The 27,443-nt window shown below is 36.4% G+C and overlaps 6 protein-coding genes across 7 annotated transcripts; 2 read left to right on the forward strand and 4 right to left on the reverse strand.

The window, feature by feature from the left end:
- The first annotated feature begins 2,854 nt into the window (after positions 1-2,854).
- On the forward strand, positions 2,855-5,241 carry LOC116113055 (laccase-11-like). The gene is made up of 6 exons (XM_031399205.1): positions 2,855-2,974; positions 3,082-3,233; positions 3,349-3,593; positions 3,691-3,819; positions 3,937-4,860; positions 4,990-5,241. The coding sequence occupies exons 1-6, from the start codon at positions 2,867-2,869 to the stop codon at positions 5,118-5,120; spliced, it is 1,689 nt and encodes a 562-aa protein (XP_031255065.1). The 5' UTR covers positions 2,855-2,866; the 3' UTR covers positions 5,121-5,241.
- Positions 5,242-5,901: 660 nt separating this feature from the next.
- On the forward strand, positions 5,902-8,959 carry LOC116113175 (putative glucose-6-phosphate 1-epimerase). Its single transcript, XM_031399334.1, has 10 exons — positions 5,902-6,021; positions 6,137-6,250; positions 6,345-6,458; positions 6,673-6,724; positions 7,147-7,284; positions 7,510-7,608; positions 7,901-7,998; positions 8,146-8,253; positions 8,352-8,433; positions 8,712-8,959. Exons 1-10 carry the CDS (start codon positions 5,954-5,956, stop codon positions 8,775-8,777), a joined length of 939 nt encoding a protein of 312 aa, XP_031255194.1. The 5' UTR covers positions 5,902-5,953; the 3' UTR covers positions 8,778-8,959.
- On the reverse strand, positions 8,957-10,889 carry LOC116113173 (pentatricopeptide repeat-containing protein At5g66520). The gene has a single exon (XM_031399333.1). The coding sequence runs from the start codon at positions 10,864-10,866 to the stop codon at positions 8,998-9,000; it is 1,869 nt and encodes a 622-aa protein (XP_031255193.1). The 5' UTR covers positions 10,867-10,889; the 3' UTR covers positions 8,957-8,997.
- Positions 10,890-11,306: 417 nt separating this feature from the next.
- LOC116113117 (syntaxin-112) lies at positions 11,307-12,698 on the reverse strand. Its single transcript, XM_031399264.1, has 2 exons — positions 12,628-12,698; positions 11,307-12,232 (listed from the first exon to the last, which is right to left on the reverse strand). The coding sequence occupies exon 2, from the start codon at positions 12,204-12,206 to the stop codon at positions 11,307-11,309; it is 900 nt and encodes a 299-aa protein (XP_031255124.1). The 5' UTR covers positions 12,207-12,232; positions 12,628-12,698.
- A 469-nt stretch (positions 12,699-13,167) lies between these two features.
- Positions 13,168-15,416, reverse strand: LOC116113118 (phosphopantetheine adenylyltransferase-like). 2 transcript variants are annotated; one of them, XM_031399266.1, is made up of 6 exons: positions 15,185-15,416; positions 15,037-15,103; positions 14,429-14,488; positions 14,022-14,116; positions 13,637-13,706; positions 13,168-13,544 (listed from the first exon to the last, which is right to left on the reverse strand). In XM_031399266.1, the coding sequence occupies exons 3-6, from the start codon at positions 14,453-14,455 to the stop codon at positions 13,404-13,406; spliced, it is 333 nt and encodes a 110-aa protein (XP_031255126.1). In that variant the 5' UTR covers positions 14,456-14,488; positions 15,037-15,103; positions 15,185-15,416; the 3' UTR covers positions 13,168-13,403. The 2 variants fall into 2 exon arrangements, with proteins under 2 accessions (XP_031255126.1, XP_031255125.1); XM_031399265.1 differs by having other exon boundaries at positions 15,037-15,107.
- A 4,184-nt stretch (positions 15,417-19,600) lies between these two features.
- Positions 19,601-23,174, reverse strand: LOC116113052 (transmembrane protein 53-A). The gene is made up of 4 exons (XM_031399200.1): positions 22,368-23,174; positions 22,172-22,274; positions 20,449-20,657; positions 19,601-20,300 (listed from the first exon to the last, which is right to left on the reverse strand). The coding sequence occupies exons 1-4, from the start codon at positions 22,976-22,978 to the stop codon at positions 20,036-20,038; spliced, it is 1,188 nt and encodes a 395-aa protein (XP_031255060.1). The 5' UTR covers positions 22,979-23,174; the 3' UTR covers positions 19,601-20,035.
- Positions 23,175-27,443: the final 4,269 nt, after the last annotated feature.

Here is a 27,443-nt window from a genome sequence, read left to right on the forward strand (position 1 = left end):
CCCTTAAAACGGATCCAAACCCACTTGGCTTCTTTTTTTCTTTTTATCCTTAAAATAATTATTTTATTTAACATATTCCATTATTGTATTATTGTTAACAATATTGGTCCGTTAAAAAAGTTGTATAATGTAATCACATACTATATATTATAATTTTTTTATGGATTAAATTCACTCTCTGCTTTGCTCGTACTATTTTACACGCGTGACAACATTTTATAAGAGATTTATCTTGATTTCTGTTTCTGTAGACTCCCCCTTTTTTTTTTTTTTTTTTTTTTTTTTTTTTTTTTTTTTGTACATTTAGTGGACTTTTTGCAGCAATGATAATGATGTTACCATTTTAAAGTTAACCACTTGAATTTATGATTTTGACCGCTGTACTTCACTGACACTGTATTAAAACTATTTTCACGTTTTCTTTATTAATATTGTCATTTACAATGTTTAAAGACTTATTATATATATTAATGGATTAAAAAAACTTTGATTTGTTTGTTTAAAAAACCATTATCATTATGTATTGTGTTTATCCTAATAAATGTGGCATTTAAGTAAAGTTTCATTTTTTTTTTTTTTTTAAATTTTGATTTAAAATAATTTAAAAACATAAATTAAGTAACGGGTTGGTATTAAAATAATATTAGTTTAGAAATAATGGGAGATAGAGTAGGTGAAGAACAGGTTAGGATGAAGGGAGCCACGTCGAGATGAAAAGAAATTGAGTGGTGGCGGATTCCGATGTGGGATTAGGCAACCACAGCTGGGTATGAAACAATTTGTTGAATTTTAAATTATCTTGCACACTTTGCAACATTCTCTCCTACAAGGTTCTTCAATCTTGATTCTTGCAAATGCACCTTGTTTTCATTTCATTTCATAATTATTTATTAGTATTATATAACATTATAATTACTGATGAAAATATGGGAATATAGTAATGGTATATGCTTTCACAATATAAAGTGACAAGAGACAAGAAATATTTTGTGATTAGAGGAGGAAAATAACAGTGTAATGGATTTAATTAGATGCTATGCACGTTGAAAGTTAAGCTATGGAATCATAAATCCTTCCTTCATTGTGGAACCCATGTCTTCTTTTTAAGATTTTCTTGTCTCCTTCATTTTTTTTTTTTTTTTTATATATATTCTTTTGGATTTGGTTGGGTTGGGGATGACTCCTTCTTCTTCCTTCCCCAAAGTGAACGTGACTTGAAAACTACTCTTCAATAATCTCAAAACGCGGCTAGGATTAGAAATTTGTAAGAGAAAACGACTCCTCCCACTCGAGGTTCAGCGAAATATAAGTGGATACCCTGGTTTCATTTATCTAGATTTTCACCCTTAAAATAACACTGTTAGTTATTATTGGATTCTGACACAGATGTAGACACTGTAATTACTCGAACTACCCTCCCATCTCGCCCTTACCTAGGTCACCTCTTGCTTGTGGTTGTGTGCTAATTTTTGGTTGTGTTTGGTGTTGAGTTTGTGGCTCAATTTTTGAGTGACTTGGTGGTGGTTGTTTGGTGGCAACAGGGATGACTTTGGGTTAGGAGGGATTGTGATGGTGGTGGATGGTGAATGGCGATGGTGGTAATGAAGTGACTTTGGGGGTTAAAGGCGGTGGCTGGATGGTAGGTGGTGATGGTGATGGTGGCTGGGTGTGAGAGATATTAGGTTATTTATTAAAAGAAAGGAAACAAAGTTGTTTTAAGGGTAGGAATCTGAAATAATTGAAACTAAGGGTACCAACTTGTCATTTCGCTAAGAAACATGGTCAATATATATCCCATGCATGAACATGGAATATCCATGGACTGGATTAGTGATTGATTAAAAAGTGAAGTCCTTTCTTAACTAATTTAGTTTTGTTTGTTTATGTTGTCGTTTTATCTTTTATGTCCATCTTTTTTATGTTACTTTCTTCTGATTAACTCAAAATTAAATACCACATACACACATATTTCTGTCAATATTCACCTATACAGCCTTTCCTTTCTCACTTTTTAATCCATACCAAAGTTTATAATTGCTTAACTAAAACGGTTGTTTTTAATAATTCTTGAAAATAATGATTACAAACTAACCTTTGAGTGGTCAAGTGATTCGATAGGGACTCTTGAATATATTACTCAAAAAAGAAAAACAAAAACAAAATGAGAGTTTAACTTATTCCATGGATTGGAGTTTTTTTATAATTTATTTTTCATTCAAAAATATTTAAAACTTAAGTTGACCCTCCGTCCCTCCGTCCCTCCCAAGATATGTAAAGCGTACAAAAATATGCTACACAAGCTTAGAAGTTATTAGCTATCTAGTTTTTTTAGCAGAAGCATGGACAAGGATATAAAACTGATTTTCTGTGGGCAGAAGCTCCTTGAGAGAGTGACATATTAACAAACAAAAAATTTTGATTGGGATGAAAGCACAATGCGGTCCATGGCTGTATCTTGGGCCCTTAATTTAAAGTAACCTTGGCAAATAAACCTGGTGCTAATAAAAGTAGCAGTAAAGCTGATACTTTCGCTTAACGGTAAAGCTTAGTAGTGTATTTTGGCCTCATGTAGCTTTCAGTATTGTTAAATTATCTTAAAACATATATATATATTGATGAAAAATAAAATTAAACTGATGTTTCTGAATACTTGGTTAGTTTTGGCCTAGGAATCCCAGCCTCTACGTCAGTCAATGGCTAGCTTCAAGTCTCTGTCTGTGTTTTGCTTACAAGCTTTCACCATTTCTACCTAATTCTCTTTTCTTCTTCAAGTTCATAGCCTTCATCAACTCTACATATCCATATAAATTAATGCTTCATACCATCCATCTCGACACAAACACAGCAATATCAGAAGCTAGAGAAAATGGCTAACAGAGGCACTTTCTTCCCTGGATTGGCTTCATTTCTCTTTGTCTTTCTTGGGTTTATTCATTTTCCGGCTGAAGCCGCCATTAATCAGTACCAATTTGATGTGAGTTATTAAATTAATGCAAATATTGTACCTTCACATGCAAATGCTTCTTTGGCTATACATTCTTACTTGATGATATGTAATTTGTGGCGTCGCATTTTTCTCAGATTCAAGTGAAGAATGTTAGTAGACTATGCCATGCAAAACCCATTGTAACTGTAAATGGGAGGTACCCAGGTCCTACTATCTACGTAAGGGAGGGAGATAGAGTTCTTGTCAACGTTACTAACTACGCACAATATAACATGTCCATTCACTGGTATATTTATAGATTCTGAAATCTTTATCTATATATATATATAAATAGTTGATGCAAACCGTACAAAGTTTTGCGTTTATATTTCCACTTTGTGAATTGTGATTCTTATCTATAGGCATGGACTGAAGCAATATCGCAATGGTTGGGCGGATGGACCGGCTTACATAACACAATGTCCTATCATGACTGGCAATAGCTACACTTATGATTTCAATGTAACTGGTCAAAGAGGAACATTGTGGTGGCATGCACATATTTTGTGGCTAAGGGCTACTGTCTATGGTGCAATTGTCATCATGCCAAAACAAGGGACACCATTTCCTTTCCCACAGCCAAACAGAGAAGAGATTATTCTCCTTGGTGGGTCTAAAATTATTCTATTTAATTGCCTGGCTTCCAGATTTTAAATATTTGGTCTATTAAGCAAACCAAGTTTGCCTCAATTTGTGTGTTGTAGGAGAATGGTGGCACACTGATGTGGAAGCGATCGAAGATCAAGGGAAAAGAATGGGATTGCCACCAAATATGTCAGATGCACACACAATCAACGGGAAGCCTGGACCTCTCTTTCCGTGTTCTGAGAAACGTAAGCAAAATAGGCTAGTTAGAGAAAACTTCAAGTCTTGACGTAGTTTTGGCACTAGAGAAAATAATTAGCTAGTTCTGTTGCTAATGTAATTGCTTTTAAATTTGTTTTTGTTAGATACTTTTGCAATGGAAGTTGAATCAGGGAAGACATACCTGTTGAGGATCATCAACGCCGCCCTCAACGACGAGCTTTTCTTTGCCATAGCTGGTCACAACATGACAGTAGTAGAGGTTGATGCAGTTTATACAAAGCCATTCACCACTCAATCTATTCTAATTGCACCTGGCCAGACCACAAACGTTCTGGTTCAAGCCAACCAAATACCAGGCAGATACTTCATGGCTACTAGGTCTTTCATGGATGTTCCAATCCCTGTAGACAACAAAACAGCCACCGGAATACTACAATACAAAGGCATTCCAAACACTGTTCTTCCAACGCTCACTCAATTGCCTGCGCCTAATGATACAGCATTCGCTTTGAGCTATAACAAGAAGCTTAGAAGCCTAAACTCACCTAACTTTCCTGCTACCGTACCACAGAAAGTTGATAGAAAACTATTTTACACCATTGGTTTAGGAAGAGATTCTTGCTCTACATGCATTAATGGAACCAGACTCCTCGCTTCATTAAACAATATCTCTTTTGTGATGCCAGAAACTGCCCTTCTCCAAGCTCATTACTTCAACCTCAAAGGAGTATTCAAGACTGATTTCCCGGATAAGCCTCCCAAACCTTTTAATTACACCGGGGCACCACTAACAGCCAGTCTTGGGGCATCCCATGGCACAAGGCTTAGCAAGATTGCCTTCAATTCTACTGTTGAGTTAGTGTTGCAAGACACTAATTTGCTAACAGTTGAGTCACATCCATTCCATCTCCATGGCTATAACTTCTTCGTTGTTGGAACGGGTATTGGAAATTTTGATCCTGCCAAAGACCCAGCAAAATACAACTTGGTTGACCCTGTTGAGAGAAATACAGTTGGTGTTCCTACCGGTGGTTGGACTGCCATTCGGTTCAGAGCCGATAATCCAGGTACATTCTTATAAACATATCCTAAAGCATACGATTGGAAAAGATTTTACACCATATCAATTTTCAACCATGTTAAAGTTGAAGATTGTTGAAATTTTTTGCATAATGTTTGTTGTTTTGGTTGTGCAGGTGTGTGGTTCATGCATTGTCATTTAGAGCTACACACTGGTTGGGGATTGAAAATGGCATTTGTTGTGGAAGACGGACCTGGAGCAGACCAATCTATTCTGCCTCCACCCAAGGATCTTCCACCTTGTTAGATTTTCTTCAAGTGTTTCATGAAGCCAAAACAAGGCACTTACTTTTACGTATGTAAAAAAATGTTGCCACAGGAGATTCAAAATTGTAATCACATCCATCAAATGTATCATAAATTGTTTACATTTTAAATCTAATGATAATTCAAAATAATTCTACAATTAACCTTACTCTCTTATGCATTGAGCCCCTTTTCACAGTTATTATTAATATTCTATTTTTTCAAACTAATATAAAAAATATTTATACAAATACAATTTAATGATAAAAGAAATAAATACCAAGAACCATTATTGGGTGGCTGAATGGTCAATTAAGACTTTTAGGTGTATTATTCAAGATGTCCTGAGTTCAATTTATCTCGGCTACTTATAAGGGTGACCATTGGAGCTCTTACTCGGTTGCTAGTTCTAGGGTCCTGTGGGATTAGTTAAGGTGTGATTCATCTCAACCTCTAATAGATGTGATCATTGAAACTCTTATTTGGTCGGTAGTTTTATGGTATTGGGAGATTAGTTGAGATACGATTCATCTCAATCCTTAATAAAGATGACCATTGGAACTCTTATATAGTTTTTTCAGGATCCCGAATGATTAATTGAGTTGTGTGCAAATTGACCCAAATACCCCAATTATTAAAAAAATAAATAAATAAAATTGTAATAAATAGCATCCATGGGCTCATAGTAATTAGGCCCATTGATGCCCTATCCAAAAAGAATAAATAAGAAATCTTATTTAAATAAAATCCTAAAAGAATATGCGAATATATACAAATTAGAATAACCAATTGTGAAGTTGAAAGGACAGAGAAATTTAGTTAAAGGAGTAGAATATGGCGACAGTTTCAATGGCCTTTTCTCTTCCCGCTCTCAACTCTCGTAATCTACGGCGAGTCAAACGGTGAGTCTCTCTTTTGAATTTCCCGCATTTCATGATCATGCACTTGTTCAAATGAAATCTCTCTTTGTCTAATTTCTAAAATTTACACCAAAAACCCTCGATTCTTTTGCTGCAGAAACTCTGGTATGGCATTCGCGACTGTAAGCAAGGAAACTACTGCTTTAGGAGTTAAAATTACGGAAGGTGAAGGCAATTTGCCCAAGGTTGTGCTCACTTCTGCTGGCGGTAGGTGAGTAGGAATCATCCTGAGCTTCATTTGTTTTTAATTTATTAATTTTTGTTTTTAAGTTGTTGTGATTTGTTGAAATCTTGTTTGGTGGCAGTGAAGCTGAGTTATATTTATTTGGAGGTTGCGTTACATCTTGGAAGGCCTCTAATGGCAAAGACCTCCTTTTTGTTAGGCCTGATGCTGTTTTTAATAAGAAGAAGCCTATCAGGTTATCTCTTTTCTAAATTAATTTTCTTTTTCTTTATAAATTGATGTTATGTTTCTTTCAGTTGTAATAGCAAAAATGTATTTTTGATTTTGTTATGTTTGGTTTCATGTGAGATTTACTGTCCTGTTCTGAATTGAATAATTTTTTTCCTTAGAAATTGAGAAATAGATATTTGATTTGACCCGCACACTGACTCTTATCTCTATTGGAATAGTGGAGGAATTCCACATTGCTTCCCGCAGTTTGGACCTGGCCCAATGCAACAGGTATCATTATCATTAATCCCACATTCCCCATTAGTTACTGACTTCTTTGATCCCGGTATTACATATTCAACGAGTTTGTTGGAATTCGTGTTATTCTAGTGTGGACTAATGTTAGCCAATTCTTGCTCTCTGAATTTAGTTCCTAGTATTTGATGACTTCTACCATGCTGTCATGTATTAATAAATTAAATAGTTTTTCAGACACATACTGTTTAAAGTAATATGCTAATGGAGGGTTATTGCCATCTGTAAGGAGTCCTACCTTTAGACGCACTGCTATTAGCTAGTCTTGCAGTAGGTAAAATGCTGTGAAAGTGTGAGAAAAAAGTCTTTGATAATCACTAGTATGTGCTTTTGTTTTATTTTATTATATAGCTTCTTATGATTGATTTGAAGTCCTGAGATCTTTATGTAATTGACAGCATGGATTTGCACGGAATATGGATTGGTCCATTGTTGATTCTGAAAATGTGGAAGGAAATCCTATTATAACTCTTGAGTTAAAAGATGGCCCTTACAGTCGTGCCATGTGGGATTTCAGTTTCCATGCTTTATACAAGGTGAGTTTAATCACTTTCCTCACAACTGCTTGGTGACACTAATACAATAGTCTGCTTGATATCTACCAAACCACTTTCTGCTTTTTCGGTATATTAAGGGTATGTGCCTTGTATCTCTGTGTTTTCTTATTGTATTTGTAATCAATTGGCTCTATTCAATCTTACTTTGCAGGAGGTGTTATAAATTTTTTATTTAAATCTTATAGTCTGTTTACTTGTTTTCAGGTTATTCTAAATACCAAGAGTATTTCCACAGAGTTGACTATTAAAAATACAGACAATAAGCCATTTTCATTTAATACTGCTTTGCATACATACTTCAGTGTAAGTTAAATTGTGCTTGGACCTTTTTCATTTACTAAATTCTTGAAAGCATACATTCACATGGGTACCGTAGTTCTTACATCAAGATCCAATTCTTGCTATTAATAAAATATTTGAGTTGATCATGATGGGAAATGTGGGATGTAAAAGAGAGAAAGAATGTATTCAATATGATGCACAGTTTCCATGTGTATCTGTGAACTATAACACATTCCTTTGTTATATGGTTGTGAGGAAAAAAAGAATTGAAATGAAATTTGGTTAAAATTAAATTTTGAACATTATTTTGCAGGCTTCTGTAACTGGTGCATCTGTGAAAGGTTTGAAAGGTTGCAAAACCTTGAATAAAGATCCAGATCCTGCCAATCCATTGGAGGGAAAGGAAGAAAGGTCTGTAGCATTTTTCATATTAACTATGAATAAAATTTGATTTTGAGCTGTTGGAGAAGTGTTAATGATAGGTCCTTCACTGCCTTTGCGAATATCTTTGGACATTTTTCTTTTGGATTCTTTTTAACTGTTCCATTATCCATTCAGGGATGTCATCACTTTTCCCGGATTTGTAGATTGCATTTACCTTGATGCCCCCAACGAAGTGCACCTTGATAATGGCTTGGGTGACACAATATCTATCGGCAATACCAAGTACATGAGTTGGAACCTCTTTTTATGATTTGATGTGGTTAAGACTTCCCAAATTCATCTGCTTTACATTTCTGTGCTCTAACCTTGTACACTTACAGTTGGTCAGATGCTGTTTTGTGGAACCCACATCTGCAGATGGAAGCATGCTACAAAGATTTTGTTTGTGTTGAAAATGCTAAGGTATTAGATGCCTACTTTCTTCCTCTGGCGACTGGCTGAATTTAGTGGCTGGGTTTCCCTTCTTGCTATCACACTTTAATGGCTGATTTGAGTTCAGTTAAAAATGATTCTAAATGTTGTCTTTAACTTTAAATTTTAGCAAAGAGATCAAATGCTAATGGAACAGTTTTAGAGGCTTTTCATGATACTAAACGACTGTTTCTAGAAATCTCTTTTATTACTGTTCATTTTTAAAAAAAAAAAAAAATTGCTCATTTTATTTTCTGTTGTCACTCCAGATTGGAAATGTCCAGCTAGAACCTGAACGATCTTGGACAGCTAAGCAGCATCTCAGCATCAGCTAAAAGATGGCTGTGTGCAGTTTTGCAAAGTTCATAGGAGGAGTTCCTCTTGACTTTAATTTTGTTTCTTCAGTTTGCAGCGATGTGAATCAGAAATTGGGCGCATATAGAGCCATTAATAATGTCATTTCAAGTTAAATGTATCCACATTGTCCGCATGATGAATCTATTAAATTTTGCATTCACAGTGGATCATAAAATTGTATTTTATGTCTCTTGCTTATTACCAATAATCTCCACATGTACATTTTCCATCACTGAAAAGGTGAAACCGAGTTCTATCTCGCATTATGATCTCCCTGGCGTAGAGCTTGGAGATAAGCTTTGTTACTGTGTGGCAGTCCTCACAGACCCGTAGATTTTTAATGATTCGAATTGTTTCCCCTGGTTGAGTTTTGATTAGACCAAATGCAATTGCAAGTTTCTCACTATGCTTTTGGATTGCTGTTTCTTTCTCCTCGTCCTCAAGATCTAATAGTAAACCCCTTGTTGATGGCTTATATCCTTCCTGTTTCAATCTCTTAGCAATTTGGTCCCACATGCGGTTAATCTCATCAATATGTGGATGGGATCTATCCCCTGCAAAAAATTCATGGGAAATACCACTTAGACTAATCGAACTGCAGCCTGGAAGTTTGGTGATTCCCTTGTCGATCATTTGTCTTCTTACTTCAACTGCATGGTCCCATTCCCTTGCCATGGCGTAAATGGTTGCAAGGTGAATGTATCGGCCACCATGTTCAGGGTCATTTTCAATCAGGATTTTTCCTATCTGTTTACCCAAGTTGAGATTTCCATGGATCCGGCAGGCCTTGAGTAGGGCTCCCCAAATGACAGAATTTGGTCTAACAGGCATTGTATCTATCAACTTTTTAGCTTCCATTAGTAGCCCTGCTCTTCCTAGTAGGTCAACCACGCACCCATAATGCTCTATCGTTGGCTTCAGGTTATGTTTCCTTTCCATGCTCTCAAACAATGATTTTCCCTCGTCTACTAGTCCTGCATAACTACACGCTGTCAAGATAGCTGTGAAGGTGATCAGGTTTGGCTTAATTCCTACCTTCTGCATTTCTGAAAACCAATTTAGAGCTTCTCTTCCTTGTCCATGAATTGCGAAACCAAAAATTATCGCTGTCCATGCAGACACACCTTTCTTCTCTATTCTCCTAAACACTTCTAGGGCTTCTTCCATGTCACCACATTTCACATACATGTCTATAAGAGCACAGCTTAAGATTGGGTCGACTTGAATACCTATTTTTTTAATATACTTGTGAATCCATCTGCCTTGATCTAATGCTCCCAGATGTGCACACGCTGAAATGGTGCTTACAAGAGCTATATTGTCAGGTTTAACACCAGCTATCTGCATTTCATGAAATAGATTCAATGCTTCCTTGTTCATGCTTGCCCCAACATACCCAGAAATCATCGTTGTCCAAGATACAACATTCTTTGCTTTCATATCATTAAAAATTTCATGAGCCGTTTTAATGGCACCACATTTTATGTAGCCATCAATCATTGAGTTCCAGGAAACAATGTCACGGTGGGGGATTCGGTCAAACAGAAGACGTGCAGATTCAATGCTTCCAAAAATGGCGTAGGCGTGAAGCAAGGAATTTATAGCAAAAACCTCGGAACTAAACCCCAATTTTATGATTTGAGCATGAATTTGTTGGGTTACTTCCAAGGCTGATAGATTGGAACAGGCTTTGAGCAGGAACGGAAAGGTGTAAGAATTGTGTGGAACTGAATGAGTAAGCATCTGTTGATACAAAAGCAAGGCTTGTTCAGGCTCGCTGCTGTTGGCAAATCCTCTGATAATGGTGTTCCACATGAAAGTATCGGGTGTGTTAACTCTGTCAAACACCATCTGAGCATAGGATAAACCGCCAGAATTTCTAGAGGTGCAGAAAGTTAGAATGTTGCTTAGTGGAACGGTCTCGTTAGCAAGACCTAGTTTGAACATTTGGGCATGAATCTGCTTTAGTTCCTCCATGTTTGAACATCTATTGAGCAGAGACAAGGTCTGGGTAGCATTTGGTTCCCAAGATAACTTGATTGTTGGAGTTAGTGAGACCAATGCCATTTATTTGTGGCAGCTTAATAAACTTCAGAGCCACAATGATGTAGAACTGCACATTGGCTCTTTTTTTTTCTTTCTTTCAATTGTTCTTGGCTATTTGGATAAGGTTCCTGATATATGATAGGAATATCATTGGTCCTCATTTTTTTTCAGTAAAATCTTTGTTAAGATACTTTGCTGGTCCCGTTTTCCCATTGCCACTCTGGCAATTTCATAGAAAGAAGGACTAGCTGTATTAAGTCATACTGGAAGTAAATGAGGATCAATCCTGAAGAACTTTTTTTGTTTTTAAACAAAAGGATCTAGAATGTACAAATCAAGATACAGATACCATATTTAACAACCATAGGAACACTCAATTAGCAATAAGAAATCCGTAGACCACCCTAAAGACCCCTTATAGAAAATAATTGCCTCTACAATTCCTATAACATTTGTTCCTCTCAAGAAGCCAACAATGAAATAAAGCAAACCAACATAATAATCAACCCCACAGCCCAAACCCAGAACACCCATGTCTTCTTCTTCTTCCTCATCTGATTGGCATAGTAAAGACTGTTAGTACCACCACTGAGAAAATTACCTGCATTCACCACATTCTCTTCAATGTCATCAATAGTCTCCCCTTGTGTCTCAACAAGAACGGCCATGTCAAGAAACACCTGGTGCAGCTTAGTCAAACTTTTTTGTATATCCATAACAGCCTCATGCCTATCTTGATTCCTCAAATCCGTACCATCTGTTTTGTCCACAAATATTTCAACTTTTCCGCCTCCAGAGACAACTTTTTCAATTACTTCCTCACTTGGTTCCTCTCCAGTTGCATTATAGTACCTTCTCTTAAGATCTTCCTTATAATCTGACAAAATCTTCTCTCTCAAAGACTGGAAATCATTCATCAAATCTCTAAGCTTGACTCTCAAACCATTGGTGACAGATATCCTTGTGCGATCAACAGAACTCCCTTCTTTAAAGGCATGTGAAATTCTGCGGTTGCTTATATTGGATTTATCCAGTGATTCCAGCCTTGATTTGACAATCTTGGCTTTACGAAGCACAGAGACAGTATCTGCTTCCATTCTGTCTCTTACGCCACGAAGAACTTTGGCGCTGTGAGTAGACTTAGTTCCTTCATTAAGATTCTGAAGATCGTACAAGAGATTGGTAATCTCTTCCATTACATCCTTTATTGCATCGACTTCTCGGGAAAACTGAGAGAGGTTTTCTTCATCTTCGGGGTTGAGTTGGCCTCTTTCAATGTCAACTTCTGCTTCAAAGTCCATCTGAGCCTGTTTCTTCAGTTCCACATAATTTAAGAACGATTTTGTCATTAAATCATTCATCTTTGCAAGAATTTTGCAAATTCCTCCTGTAAACAAATTTCAAGAATCAAAAACGGAAATTCAATCACTTGAAAGAAAACGCAAGAATCACAAGAATCCACAAGATTGTGACAGAGAAGTAAACAAAGTGAAGGTACCCTAAAACAATCTAAGTATGCTGATACAATCCCCTTGAAATTCTGATTGTCTATTTTACTGCTACTCCACAAAACCTGATTCAAAGAGATAACCAACATAAACATTAGAGACACAGTCTATAGAGTGTGAAAGAACACAAGAAAACGCACCAAGAAACGTTCCCCTAAAGAGAAAAGATAAACATCAAACTACAAAGAAACCATGATCTAAAAGTCTTGAACCAAGATTCTATGCAACTTCGAAGTTGTAAAACTGATAAACAGCAAAAGGGCTTCAAGAAAACCTTGTGTTAGGAGACAGCAATTGCTTTGTCAAGTGACAAGGCTTCAAGAATAACAAGAGTTTCTGTGTATGTGTGCGTGTGCGTGTAAATGAGAGATCTTGGTGACGGTGATAGGGCAGGGCCTTAGGTACGAACGATCAAAGTGAATTTAGTTAGAAGAGAAGATACTCTCCAATGGGGTGCTTTTATAAAGACAGTGAAGGATCGCGTCGCAACCGTTTCGCTTATGTTTTATGAAATTCAAAATTTCGTTAATTCTAATATAGCCGTTATGCTCCGGAGAGGAGTAGTCCGCCAAAATAGGGCAGTTACGCTTTATGCTGAAAACGGCATCGTGGGAATGTTGGTTTAACAAAATGAATTATCATTTTATTGAGTACAGACCTGCTTCTAATTGATAATTGGTTTTAAAAAGCTTATACTGCACACTATTACGATGATCTCTTTATAATATCATAATATATTAGGCCGAGATCCAAATTCTTATTTAAAATGTCAATCGATGATCATCGTCCTTTTAACTCAGAAGAACATACAATAAAAATAAGTATAGATCTAATCAATTATTTCAGTAGTCAGCCAGCACTAAGCCTTTAATAAAAATTCTAGATTTTCTATTATTGTTACAGAAATGAACAATTATACTTGATGATAATGATACCACATTGTTACAATGACAAGTCTTTCTGAACTAAACAGCTGTTTCATCATGTCCTTCTCAGCTTCAAGAACTAAGCTTATATGCAGAATTCCTTCAATCCTTCTGTGTCCAACATCTATTCTGCAGGCTGTTCTTTTTTGGCCTTCTCAGCCTCAAGGTGCTCTGTCTTTGCCTTCTCTGCCTCAAGCTTCCTTAAGGCTGTTGAACTTAGCTTATCTCCACTGAATCCGTCAGAAACTAGATCCACCACTTCAATCTGCACATGATCCACAATGTTATGGTTTGATCTTCGAAAATGCTTCCAAGGAAATTGTAAATAAACCTATCCACAAAAACCGAAACTAAAACCTTCAGCTGTGAAAGGACTCTGTCAGCTCTCTTCTTATTAACTGACATGCCCCCAGGTAGTGTCTCTTTGCTGCCAGAAAATCAAACACAATTACTCAAGAATATTTGGACTGCAACTTTCTTCAGAGGTACGAGAATAAAATAGTTCAAGAAATTTGGAGTAACCAGTAAAATCTAAATCTTTCTTTTTATTCCAGTTCTTCAATTACAGGACCTACCAAATTAAACTGAAATATGCATAAGACAATTAAAATACTGAAGAAAAAGAAGAAGACTCACCCAATTGAAAGAGATTTTCAACATTAAAGCAAGCAATAACAAAAAGAAGATCTGCTACACATCTTAAAACTAACATGATAAAGAGAGATAGTAAACAATAACACACCTGACAACAATAGCCTCTAAATTTTCATCAATAATTGAAGGGCCGTACGGATCTGTAATAGGTTCAACTTGCACTTTAAGCTCTGGTTTGATAGACTGAAGTTTTTGCAGAAAGGAAAAAACCAAAATGATCAATTCTAGAACACATAACAGTGGAAGGATTTTATACACATTGACCATGCCAAAGGAAACCAAATAGAATATTTCATATATATTCAATTTAAAATCACAGGGCTTAATTCTATATGTATCACTACCCAACCTAGTCTACAAGGCAAGTCTCACATAAATAAATCATTTGCCATACTAAAGTACTCGAATAAAGTCGGGAAACCTAAGAACCCAGTAATATTTTTTTCTCTTTAAAATTAAGAATGAGCATAGAACATACTTCCTTCTACCAGATACCTTGATGTAATTTTCAACATTACGCATCCGTTCCTCAATGGGTTGTATTAATTCGGAGAACTGCAGGCATGGGGACAAAGAACTTTAAATTTGGCATATCAGAAGACAAATACAACTAGACTTGTATCAGCAAACTGTTTCCTTCACAGATTAAGAAAAGAAATTGAATGGCAATAATCATTAGAGTTCACAGTTACACTAGCTTGCCCTGCAAAATTTTTTGAAGACAAAACCAAAATAATTCTTATAGCCATTCTAATTGACTACTGCAACAAAACAAACTGACATAGAATGGAGATAACTATTAAATTCACGAAAATCATTTAATTCAATAAGATTTACACAAATAAAACAAACTCACTGGTCTTCGTAACTTTTATCTCCCATACATGGATTTTTGACATTAAAAACCAAAACAAAAGTAGAATTCAATACGTGACTGATGCCATCTAAACAGCCAAGGCCTTAAAACTTAATCAGAATTGAATTTATTGGAATTGGACGCTGAATTACATATAATTATTGGAACTGTAATAGGTGAGTTAATACAAAACAGTTGAGTCGACGCAAAGAAAAAAACAATAGCTCAATTTAGAAATAAAACTAACCTGTTTGTTCGCAACATTGGACCGTCACAAACTCCAACGACAATACGATCCCTCGCCAGCTCCGCCGCTGCCTAGTTTATTTCAAATCAAACAATTCTTGAACTAATGATGAGGCTGATAATAATAAAATGAAAAGAGAGAGAAGTACCTTGAGAAAGAGCGATGCCCGTCATGTAATCGATCAAAGTTCCACCAAGAACAACGGCTCCGTATGAGTTTGGCGGAGAAATCTTAGAATTCACCACCGATTTTCCAGTATCGCCATAGCTTATCAAAGAACAAGGAAAGTCAAGTGCGTTAGGTGCACCGTATCTAGACCTTTTTATTTGCTTTTTAAGGCTTTCATTCCTTCGTGGCTGGCAGTAGTAGGTAACATAAGTGGAATAAAAAAATCCGATTTTGTTCTTGTCCCTCTTACTAAAAAATTTTAAAACTAAAAATTCATCTGACGTTTTAACATTCCGTTATCTAAAAAAAAAAAAAAAAAAAAAAAAACAAAAACACCCTCAACATCCTTCCAACAGATTTTACTGTCTAACTCTCCAAACTTTTCTCTGTTCCAATTATCAAAAACTTTAATCACACCAAATCAACTTAAAATTTCTATAACAAACCCCCATTTGATTGCCAACTACATTTACAACAAAAAACATCGTTTCAATTCTTGTCAGAACCAACTCAAAAAATTTAACAGGGAAGTGAGAAGCACTAAAAAAAGTACCTCACTAAACCGTCATATATTACTAAACATGAAAAAGAATCGAGACAATAGTCACTCATCTAAAGCTTATGATTCAAAGATTAGAGAGAGAGACTGTATAAATATGAGAGTAAGAACAAATTTTAAGGATGAGAATGACTCTGATCATACCACTCATATATACTTCTTTATAAAACATTGAGCGATTGCATTGACAAATCATAAATACATGCTTCCTCTAACCGAATGTCTTCAAGAAACAAATTTAAAAATTATTTAGGAAAAATATCACTGACGTCCACAGATTGACATAACTGGGGGTTTGATATTCTTAAACTGAAGGAGGTTCCATGATATTTACAATGACATGTCGGTTCGAATAGAGAAACGACGACATGTGGTCAATGTTAAACAACGACGTCGGTTGAAATAAGAAACCGACATGTCGGTATACAGAGAAACCGACATGTCGGTCAATTCATGAAAAAACCGACATGTGGTTGATTCTTTGACCGACATGTCGGTCAATAGTTAAGCAACCGACATGTCGGTTGATTATTTTGACCGACATGTCGGTTTTCAGAAAAGAACTGGGGGTTATATGATATTCTTCAAACTGAAGGGGGGCCATGATATTAACAACCGACATGTCGGTCGAGCAAGAGAAACAGACATGTCGGTCAATTTGTTAAACAACCGACATGTCGGTTGATTCTTTTGACCGACGTGTCGGTCAATTAGTTAAGAAACCGACATGTCGGTTGATTATTTTTACCGACATGTCGGTTTTTCATAAAAGACTGGGGGTTATATGATTCTTCAAAATGAAGGGGGTTCCATGAATTTAACAACCGACATGTCTGTTCGAGCAAGAGAAACCGATGTCGGTCAATTTGTTAAACAACCGACATGTCGGTTAAAATAAGAAACCGACATGTCGGTTATAAAAGAGCAACCGACATGTCGGTAAGAAATGATCAACCGACATGTCGGTAAGAAATGATCAACCGACATGTGGTTGATTATGTTTACCGACCTGTCGGTTTTTAAGAAAAGAACAACCGACATTTTTTAGAAAATAGAAACGACATGTCGGCTATAAGGATACAACACATGTCGGTCAGTTGTAAAATAGAAACCGACATGTCGGTTAGAGTCCTTGGTGAAAATCTTAAAATTAATTTTTTTTTCTCCCTAATTGCCTTCTAAAATTTATTCTAATTTCAAATCTAATACGAAGTTTCTAATTATATTTATTGATCTTCTTCCACTTTATCACAGAGAAAAACAAATTTTGATATATACAGTACTTATATTCTTAACAATTGTTAGATTAAATTATAATAAACTATTTGAATGATTTTTATTATAGTCAGATTTTAATAATTTATTGAAACAACATAATGATGTATTTATTTAATAATTATTTTAATTTTCACAACTTGATAATTAATACCTTACAATTATTTTTAAATGGTAAATATAGATGTATAATAATTAATAAAGATATATGTATCAAAATACTAATTTTAAAATATTTACCTTTATTTAAATTTATGAAATAATAAGATGCCTAGTTCTCTTTTCTTCATATTTAGAGTCGGGAGAGAAGGATTGAGCGACCATTAAAACAGAAGCGAAGGATTGAGCAGATTTTGACTCGTCCAGGACCGGAGTTTCTGAGAGCATCATCATCACCATAACCACTAAAAAGATAACATTCTCAGTATCATTTCCAGCCATGGTTGCCCTGCTCCTCTGTCACATTTTCTTTATGATTGTTCTTCTGTTGTTTGTAATCTTAAAAAGACTCTAAATATAGAACTTACTCTTCGTCAAGGAAATTTATTTGAGCCTTGAAGAACCAAAGCCAGATTAAACAGAGACATAATATTGTAGTACAATACTGGCCATTAGACGTCATTCCTCCTTGCATCAGCAGCTACCAAAGAAAAGATACATTATTCCTTCTGATCTTCTCTTCATATCAAAGACTCAGAGACAGGCAAAGTTATTTCTTCATAACACCATAATACTGACCCTTCTTTTTTCCCCTTCACAAGCAAAGAATTCTCAGAATTGCAACCTCAAGTGCTAAAAATCTTGACCATTATGTTTCCTTTGTCACTACCAAATGCAATCCTGTTAAGAGAAGTAACAGAAGCAGGTCATTTACTGTTTTATAAGGTAAATCAAATGATAGATTCATCATGACAACTCGTTCAAAGATGCAGATGATGTATAGTACGCTTATCGGTAAGCGAAACATGTCATACACCACTAAACATTTTCCTGAGAAAAATAAGCAAGAAACTAACTGGTTTGAGCCTTTCTTGTATCCAACACCCCAAACTCATTCAAGACCAAAGTTTAGTGTATTCTCAAGCCTGCAAATTAATGACAAATTGCAAAAACACTGATAAAAGATATTGACAGTGCAATATTTGTAACTAACAAGTTAGAGAGAAATCGAGAGGACATTCGTCAAATTTTTGAAAAGATAGAGCAAGCATGAACTAGGCTGACTGCTCAGTCATGTAATTTGAAATTTAGAAATTATCAATCACAAGTTCAGAACACACGATACCTGTAATTAGTAGCATCCCATACGCAGACAGTCTTATCCTTGAAGACTGTAATTAAGATGGGAAAGTCAGGATGGATGCACACCGCAGTAACATTGTGTAGCCTTAGTATGTTATATTACTAGACTCATTCCCAACACGAACATAAACTAGTCTTGCCTGATGAACAAGTTTTCAGTGTTGCAAACATTAGTACTATAGTCATAAGAACCAGTTATGAGAAATTATCACTACTTATGATGTAATCTACGCAATTTATCCGTTTCGAAGGTGCGTCACATGAAAACTTCGTAGCTGATTAGTCTAGATTCCAAATCTAAATAGAGGAACAATACTGGAGCATAAATAGGAGACTTAATAGAAGAAAGAAAATGTATAACCAAAGTTTGCAATATAAAAGTATACCTTTGTGTTTGTGGTGCAATCAAGTGATGCACTTGTAAAAGTATTGAGATCTTTTGGATTAAATGCCACTGCATTACATAATGCGAATGCCCTTCAAAGATCTGGGTACACTCCCAACTCTTCTCCCTGTCCCAAAGCTTTATAAGCTTGTCATTGGAGGACGATAACACAAATGGGAATGGAGGATGAACAACCACACACCTAAAGAATCTCCATGTGGCTCGAATTCTTTAACCTTTTCCATGGTGTTGTAATTGTAGACAGGAATAAATTTGTCATCAGAATCACAAACAAGCCAGTCTTTTCGAGCTATGAACTTTTTCCTTATTGCAAACATACACTGAACCACAATTTTATCTTGTCAAGAAAAGAGATTATAGGAATATAAACATTTATATAATATAAAAAAGGGATCATAGGAAAGAGAAGCCAATGTATATAATATAGAAAATATATGTCAAGTACCTACTACGGCCATGGCTTGCGAAGTTGGTGGTGGTGGCCTGCGAATCGGAGGTGGAGACGCGTGAATCAAAGGTGAATGGAAGGTGGAGGTGCAGAAACTGGCTGTGAAGCAAGGGATAGTGATGGCAACCATGCGTATTCAGCAGTAGCGGGTGGCGACTGGCGATTTAGTTTGAGAAAGTGAATTTGGTTTTATGTTTAAAAAAACAGTCGAATTAACATAAGATGATGATCACCAACATCACATTTTACCATTCAAGCATTTTGACAAACACATCATTATCCCAACATTAAAATCTCTCTCAAGACTACTGACTTCAACAATAGAATCCCATGATCAAGTCATTACTCATTCACAACCCAAAAGAAATTAAATCACAAGTTTCGATTACGTTGTTTAGATGTTAATTTAATAATCAGAATAACAACTTACAAGATCCTTAAATTCTTTGTATCCAATCCGCAGGGCATTATTCCAACCACTAAGAACTGGTCCTACATTCTACATCCAATACAAACCATAAAGCCCATCGGACAGTTCAACAGTTCAAATTCCCACCCGCTTAACTATTCCTTTAACAACAACCTTCTGCACCATTTCCACAGTGGAGACTAAATTGACTGAAGTAGGTTCAGAATATAAGCAAGAATTTTTATTTTTATTTTACTTTTTCCATTTTCAAAAGAAAATTAGTGTTGGTTCCCACAACATTATTGGAAGATGATTGATTTACTTCACATATATTTCCTAGTGATCTTACTACAACATGTCTCACTGCCACCCAGTAGCAGTGGAAGAAATTATAATTAAAAATCTATACCCAGTAATCTGCATTTGCAGGATTCACTTCTGCTTTACAGTTGTAAAACACTCTTTCAAGAAATTACGGAGCTCTGATAAATATCTGCTGGGGAAAGTCCGAAAGTGATCTACATGCGAAGACAACCCAAAGTTTAAGGAAAACACCTTTCTTCCCATCTTCCTCTGCTCTTCAATATGCAATTCTACTGACTTAAATGGTACCACCTTATCACCCGTGCTATAAAGGTAAAGGTGAGGACAAGATGGCTGATTCTTTTTGAGAGCAGAAACAACCTTTGTTAATCTCCTGCAGAACAAGAAAGAAATAATTGCAATAAAAAATGAATTATTGATGACATACAAATTTTCTGACATGTGGAAAGACAATTAATTATCATCAGAATTTCGTCATTCATATTGAACATAGAAGTAAAGGGCCACATATAAAAACTTACCGATTCACATCAGGCAAATTCAAAAGAAAAGAGAAGAGCTTCTCCAATAATGATAACAGCATAATTTCTATCATTTCTGGCCCCTTTTCTTGCACTTTGGATGCACTTACTTCACTTTCTAATCCATTGACTTTTCCGACCTCTACTATAGGGTTTGCTGAAGAGCTACGTTTCTTCAGAAAAGCGGCAGCAAATCCGGCCGCCCAGACCTGTCATAATTGAAAAGAAGTTATCAAAGAATGAAATGCAACATCTAGCTAAATTGCAAACTAATCTATGAAATTTGAAATCACAGGATCTATAACCAGAAGAAATAAACAAGGACAAATTCTACTCCCTGTGCGCACAAGTCTGGCTTCAAAAGATACCAGTGAGCAAAGGAATTCCAATCAAATATGTGAACATCAGAGCATACATGTTAAAGCAAGAGCTTAAACATTACACTGTATGTGTAGCTTACTTTAGGCTTTGTAGTATTTGCAACAAAAAGAAAAGTAGAAGAAAATCTTCATCTAAGGACTTTCCCACATAATGTAATTCTCCCACTCCGAAATTAAGATTCTACTAATCTATAATCTTACCAAATTGGGATTCTTATACGGCAGCCACATTTCTCTAGTTACAGAACCATAAAATTACTCAAGACAATAAAACAATTTTAGCTATCAACAATACATTCCATTAGTGTGTTGGGAACTTTTAACCGTCATTCTACAGTTGTTTGCTTGCGCCTCACACCACTTTTTGTATACCTGCCTCTAGTTTATATAAAATTATAAATAAATTTTTCACCCACACTCAAGTCAATGTTCCTTACCAGAGGTAATATGTAAATGATCGTTCTTTTGTTTCTATTTGTTCCCCCTAGCCTTGTCTTTCCTTGTTAGAAAAACCATATGTATATCAATGATATAAGTTACATAAAAAGCCAAATTAATTTTCTCAGAGAATTAGAAAAGTTTAGAATAAATGTACAAATGGAAAACTTAATAAAGCCACAAAGAATGGCTACCTGGTGAGACCAATCCCCAAAATTTTTAGATGTAGGGCTCATCCTGATTATTCTAAATCAGCTAAGTCATGGTCCACTTAGACTGCAAGAGGTTATTCATTTAAAGCAGCCCTATATTCCAAGTTCTGTGGAGCTGCCAAAAGAGAAGCTCAAGGAGATTGCATAGACGGCAGGGAATTATAGTCACAGAGGAAAGGGCAGACCACAACAGAGGTCACCACCTAATTACAGCCCAAGTGGTAAAAATTAGTTTTTGCTGATAGTGGTAATACAGTCACATCTATTATCGATAAGCGATGTCAAATTTTTGGCACAAGTAAACAAAAAAATCTATCTAGCAGCTGTATACAAGAACAATTTGATGAGTACTATCCACATTACTTCTCAATTCTTTAATACTTGATAAATTACCCAAGTACTCCTACTGCAAGTTGATTCCGAATTCAATGCATGAATCATATGACAAAAAAGCAAGTGCATGAAAATTAAGAATCCAGCTTAGCAATTTGATAAATGTGACTTTGGAGCCCTAGCCTAATAGACAAATTCAATCAACATAACTGTCAAATAATGCTGACAACTAAACATTGTAAAATAAGGAATGCAACAACGTAAAACATAACTGAATAATAATAATAAAAGATTAACATTTTTACTAGCAAGTAAATTTCACTGCAAAAGCATAGAATCTATAAATGAATTAAACAGAACCTTAGGATTAAATGGTTCAGCTGCACCAGAATCAACAATAACTCCTTTGATCTTGTCCATCACCTCCTGCCTATCCTGCAAACCATCAATAATGGAACCATAGCTGCAAAAAGATTGAAAAAATTAATGACCAAAAAAAGAAACATAGGTGACAAGCACAAGGATTTAAAACCACAAGAATGATTAGTCAACGTACACAAACCAACCAGTGTTGCTAAAAGTGTGAAAAACCAAACACCTATCTCTACCATCTTCTTCCTTATCTGAGACCCATGAAACGACCTCGTTTGCCAACTGGGAGACACGGTTTTCAACCCGATGTCCTAAATCGAACCATAACACCTCAGCGGGGTCAATGACGAATGTAATTGCGTTAAATCCTATCGAATTGTACCACTCTACATATCTCCTTAAGTGATTGGGTTTGGCTCCAAGCCAACCTAACAAGACCACCGTAACAACCCTTTGTTTGTCCCCAAAGAGAGCTACATTTTCGCCGTCAGTCACGCTCCTCGGAGCTAGATGCCATCTGAAACCGATGTCTTTTGGGTGGGAGAAGGGGTTAAATTTATTATTGGGTGGAAGTTGAGAGTAATTAAAGTGTTGAGACGAAGAAAGTGAGAGGAAGAGGTTAAAGGGGTTAGGATTGAGGGGGTAAGATGAAGAACAAATACGAGAGTGGCACAAGGTGCGTCGAGGAACGACGTCGTTTACAGAAAGCTTTGGAGGGAATTTGATTGCAGTAGTGGTGAAGAAGAGACGACGGTTGAGAGTGGAGACATTGAAGAGCCTAACAGAAGCTTCCATGGATTGAAATGAAGAAAGCAGAGGAGTTTATAGTGATTCAGAATTAAACTGCCTCGACTAAATCGAAAAAGAAAGAGCTAGCCGTAGCCGGTAACATGAATATTAAGCCGGCAGTAGAGTCTTGCCTACCCGTCATAGTAACATTTGATAGACGTTAACCAAAATCAGAAATTAGAATGGATTACCGACGGTCAACTATTAGAACTTGGCCATATTGTCTAATTTGTCTTGACTCATCATATCTTATTTTATTTAACTGATAATAAAACTACATCCTAGATTAAAGAATATAGATAGTTAATAAATATTTCTCACAAACGTTGATATGGTAGTTCGTAATTGGTCAATTCATATTTGATCAAATATGACCCATTATGGGAGAGATATGATCTATTGTGAGTTGACTAATTATAAACTGACACGTCGTGTTTATAAGAAAAAATTAATAAAAAAAGTTTGTGAGTATAATATTACTGTTAATTAAATCAAATTATTTCTAAATAGGCTTAATAAAACTATTTCAAGACGACTACTTTAAAATTACATTTTTTTAGTTTCAAAGTTGCCCCACTTTTTTCGGATCTAAATTTGTTTATTATTTTCACATAATATTATAAAAATGTACATAAAAACTTTTAACTATATAAGAAAGGGTAAGAGTTTTTGGCTAACCAGATTTTTAACCTAATTGATGGCTTGATAATTATTAAATTCAAAACAATGTGATAATAGCTGTAAACCCCCTGAGGTAGTGATAACTCACTGAAAAGTGAGTTTACCCAATATCATAAACCCACTGTTATTTAAACGTTATAATGTTAAATTCAAAACAATGTGATAATAACTGTAAACCCCCTGAGATTTTTTTACTGTTACAGGCTTACAGCGCAGCCACCGTAGTTGGAGAGATTCTTAATCGATGATCTTCGTGAGAGCGTTTTGACAATGCTACTTGGCGCTGGGTATACATATTTATGCATTAATGGTGGAGCGCTAAAAAAAATGAATTGAAATGTTATAATATACCATTATAAAATAAGAAATTAAAATAGTAATTTTTATAACTACACCTCTATTAAGTTATAACCTTCTTATAGTAATAAATTAGTTTGATCTTATCATTATGACTATAAAGAGGTTTAACTGTATGTTCTTTTTTCATCCGTGTTATAGACTTTATGTCGAACCATCTTAAATATTGTGTCCTTTGTGTGATTAGTGATTTATTTCACATATTATTAATCTTGATGTTTGATACACTTCCGCGAATTCACAACTGTTGGTATTTTGTCTTTTGTATAATTGGTGATTTATTTCACATATTATTAATCTTCATATTTGATATACTTATCGAATTCACAACCGTTACCTTACCAACATTCTCTAGCTCTTTGGACCGGAGAAATGCAAAATTGGGCATTCACCTACTTGAAAATTGATAAACTTGACATTTTGCCCAACCTTTGTTTTTTTTTTTTTTTTTTTTNTTAAGGCACAGGAATTAGAGGACAGGTTAAAAGATGGTGAGTTTAACGATTCAGAGACGTTCAAACTGTGCTTGGTATTGTTCTTACATTCGATCCTAATGGCTAGTGACTCAACAAAAGCCATTGATATTGATTGGGTGAAGTTTGTAAGCAACTTAAACTTCTTTAATGCTTATCCGTGGGGACGGGTATCATTTAAGCGAACCATGGAGTCCTTGTAAGCAAAAGACCTGGTGTTAAAGCACTCCCAATGGGCCGAGAAGAAAAGACCGGCGATGTACAATTTGTTTGGCTTCCCATGGGCAATGCAGGTAAATATTAATAGCTTTTTGTTATATTTTTTTTAATATATGAGTTTGAATTATGATATGGACTGTTTTTTTACAATGTAGGCTTGGATGTATGAGGCCATCCCTGTTCTGGCTAAGGCAAGGGGGAGGATTAGGGCTTCGGTTGTGCAACAGACATTTCCTAGGATATTGAGATGGCAAGAAAAAAAGTGTACCCATTCAGATTATGAGCAAATAGAGATTGAAATTCAATCAGCTCGGGTAAGATTAAAGGATTAAGCTTGAACATGCACTTGCATTAAAATGTCGATTAAATCTGATTGATTTTGTTTCTTATTGCAGGGGGTTGTCCGTCCCTTCCTCATCGCTACCGGGGGTGAAGCGCAACAGCACTATGTTACATCTTTCCGAGCATTGGAGGATCAAAGGGATGAAGAGATAGACCGCCTGACGCGAGACCTACAAGGGGTCACACATGTGAGGGCAGTTGCAGGGCCACTGCTTGAGAATGTGGTTGACGCCGAGGAGGATGAAGGCGCAATCGATGGGAGGGAGGAGGAGGGGAGGGAGGAAGAGGTTCGTATGCCTCAGCAAACCGGTACAACAAGTACCGCTTTGCCGAGGCGTCGGGGTCGGGAGAGTGAGATGGTTGACCTCATAAAGAGTTTGTTTGATAAGATGGAAGAGCAATTGAAAAGGGGTGGCGGAGGGAAAGTGATAAGGTGGCAGAGAAAGTTGTTGGGTGGAGGAGGAAGTTGGTAGGGTGTAGGAGGAAGTGGTGGAGTATTGAAGACGGTTAAAGTGCAACCTGGGCTGAAAAGAGAAGGTCGAAAGAGCAGGTTTGTGAAATCGCTTACACCGTAGTAACACGTGGAATTAAGAGGAAAACAAAGAAACAAATTGAGGAAGAAGCCAAAATTGAGGGGGTTAAAGAGGATTCTGGAGGAAGTGGGGCAGTTATATGGAGGAGTTTGAGTAGGAGGCGAAGGAAGCGGGGATGTACAAATGGAGGAAGCGGGCAAGCAAAAATGGAGTCCACTATCGTTTGTATAGGCCAATAGAGAGGAAAGAAAAAAACCTTCTATGCTATTCAATGAATCTGGAAGTGATGTCCTTGTAAAGTGTAAGACCGGGAATTATTCTCGGGATGGTTTGAAAAGATTTTGACGATGAGCAGCTGGCTTCACGACTCGGTGAGTATTTTCGCTAATTTTCCTTATTTTTGCTTATGTTTTCCATGAGGTATTGTATACTTATCATGTTGTTTTATTTGATGCAGCACATCGATGAAGTATTGGCAATGATGAGGCTGCGACAAACCAGCAATGGTGATTACTATATCCCGATTGGGCCATCAATGATGTGGCCTTTGGCCAAACACTGGTATCGACTATGTAATTTATAGAAAAAGGCCATTGGTACATTATAGCAAAAGGAGCCAAGCGAAAACAATCAGGCACAGAAGACTGGACTGCGTCCCTAATGATTTTAAGTTTGATGACAGGATGATGCAGATGTAATGGGGACAGACCCAAATATAGCCACAGTTTGGCAAAGGTAAAAGTGTCTACTGCATCATCTTGGTCAAGGAATGCACTGGATAGCAGTCATAGTGCTCTTAGAGGAGAGGTTGTGAAGATCCTTGACTGCAACCCAACAATTTGTTAGACAAGCAGTTGGAGGCCGAGTTGGAGCCCCTGTCCGTGTTGTTCCCCTGGCTGTACGAGAGAGCGTGATGTTTGAGCACCTCGGTGATGAAGCATTGACGGGAAAGTGGCCACTCAAGCGCGCTCCCGTCCAAAAATGAGTAAGGTAAATTTGTATAAAACTAACTTACATAATAGAATTATTCTATAGCTGATTCTAATGCAATGTCATCTTCTATTGCAGTGCTGATTGTGGGGATATGCCCTGAATTTATTCAGTTCGACATGACCAAGAGCCCGATAGACGGATTGAATGACAAAACAATGACCATCTTTCGGGAGCGTTGGGCTGTTGAGTGCTTCCATGGGAAATGGATCCGTTTTGAGTGACCACAACCCAAGAAAATGTTTGGAACTTGTATTTTAATTTTGTAGTTTAGTGATGTTGATGTTGATATTGATACTTGGGTTGTGGTGCTGATGCTGCAGGTGTCATGCTTATACACAGCTTTACCGAAATAGACAGACTCAGTGAACTTTTCAATCTTGCACTCCATAACTTGGGTTCGTGAAGAGAGAAAATTTTACTCCCGGACATCCCAACTTTCATTAACAAATTAGCCTGAAAAACGTTTGTTTTTTGTGTTTTATTTAGAAAAGTGACGTGGCTGCAGGTGTGCGGATAATTTTGTAAGTTGTGGCAAACAATGAGAGGGAACTCTCAAAGTGGCTTGGGCTGTCAGAGTAGGCGCCGGCAAGGCATCTGTAATCAAGGCTGCTGGCTAGGAGGAGGCATCTGCAATCAAGGCTGCTGGCAAGCCATGGGACCATGAAATAATCTCAGACAGTGATTATACCGAATTTGAAAACTTCTCAAAATGGCGGCATCTGCAATCAAGGCTGCGGCAAGGCATGGTACCAAAGATGATCTCAGAAAATGATTATACCGAATTCCAAAACTTGTCAAAGTGGCTTAGGATTTATTTATTTTGGCACTATTATGAATGATTTTAAGTTTAAACTTCAATTACATGATGTTCTC

The sequence above is a fragment of the Pistacia vera genome, unplaced genomic scaffold (genome assembly GCF_008641045.1).
Source record: "Pistacia vera cultivar Batoury unplaced genomic scaffold, PisVer_v2 Contig673, whole genome shotgun sequence".
Taxonomy (NCBI): Eukaryota; Viridiplantae; Streptophyta; class Magnoliopsida; order Sapindales; family Anacardiaceae; genus Pistacia; species Pistacia vera.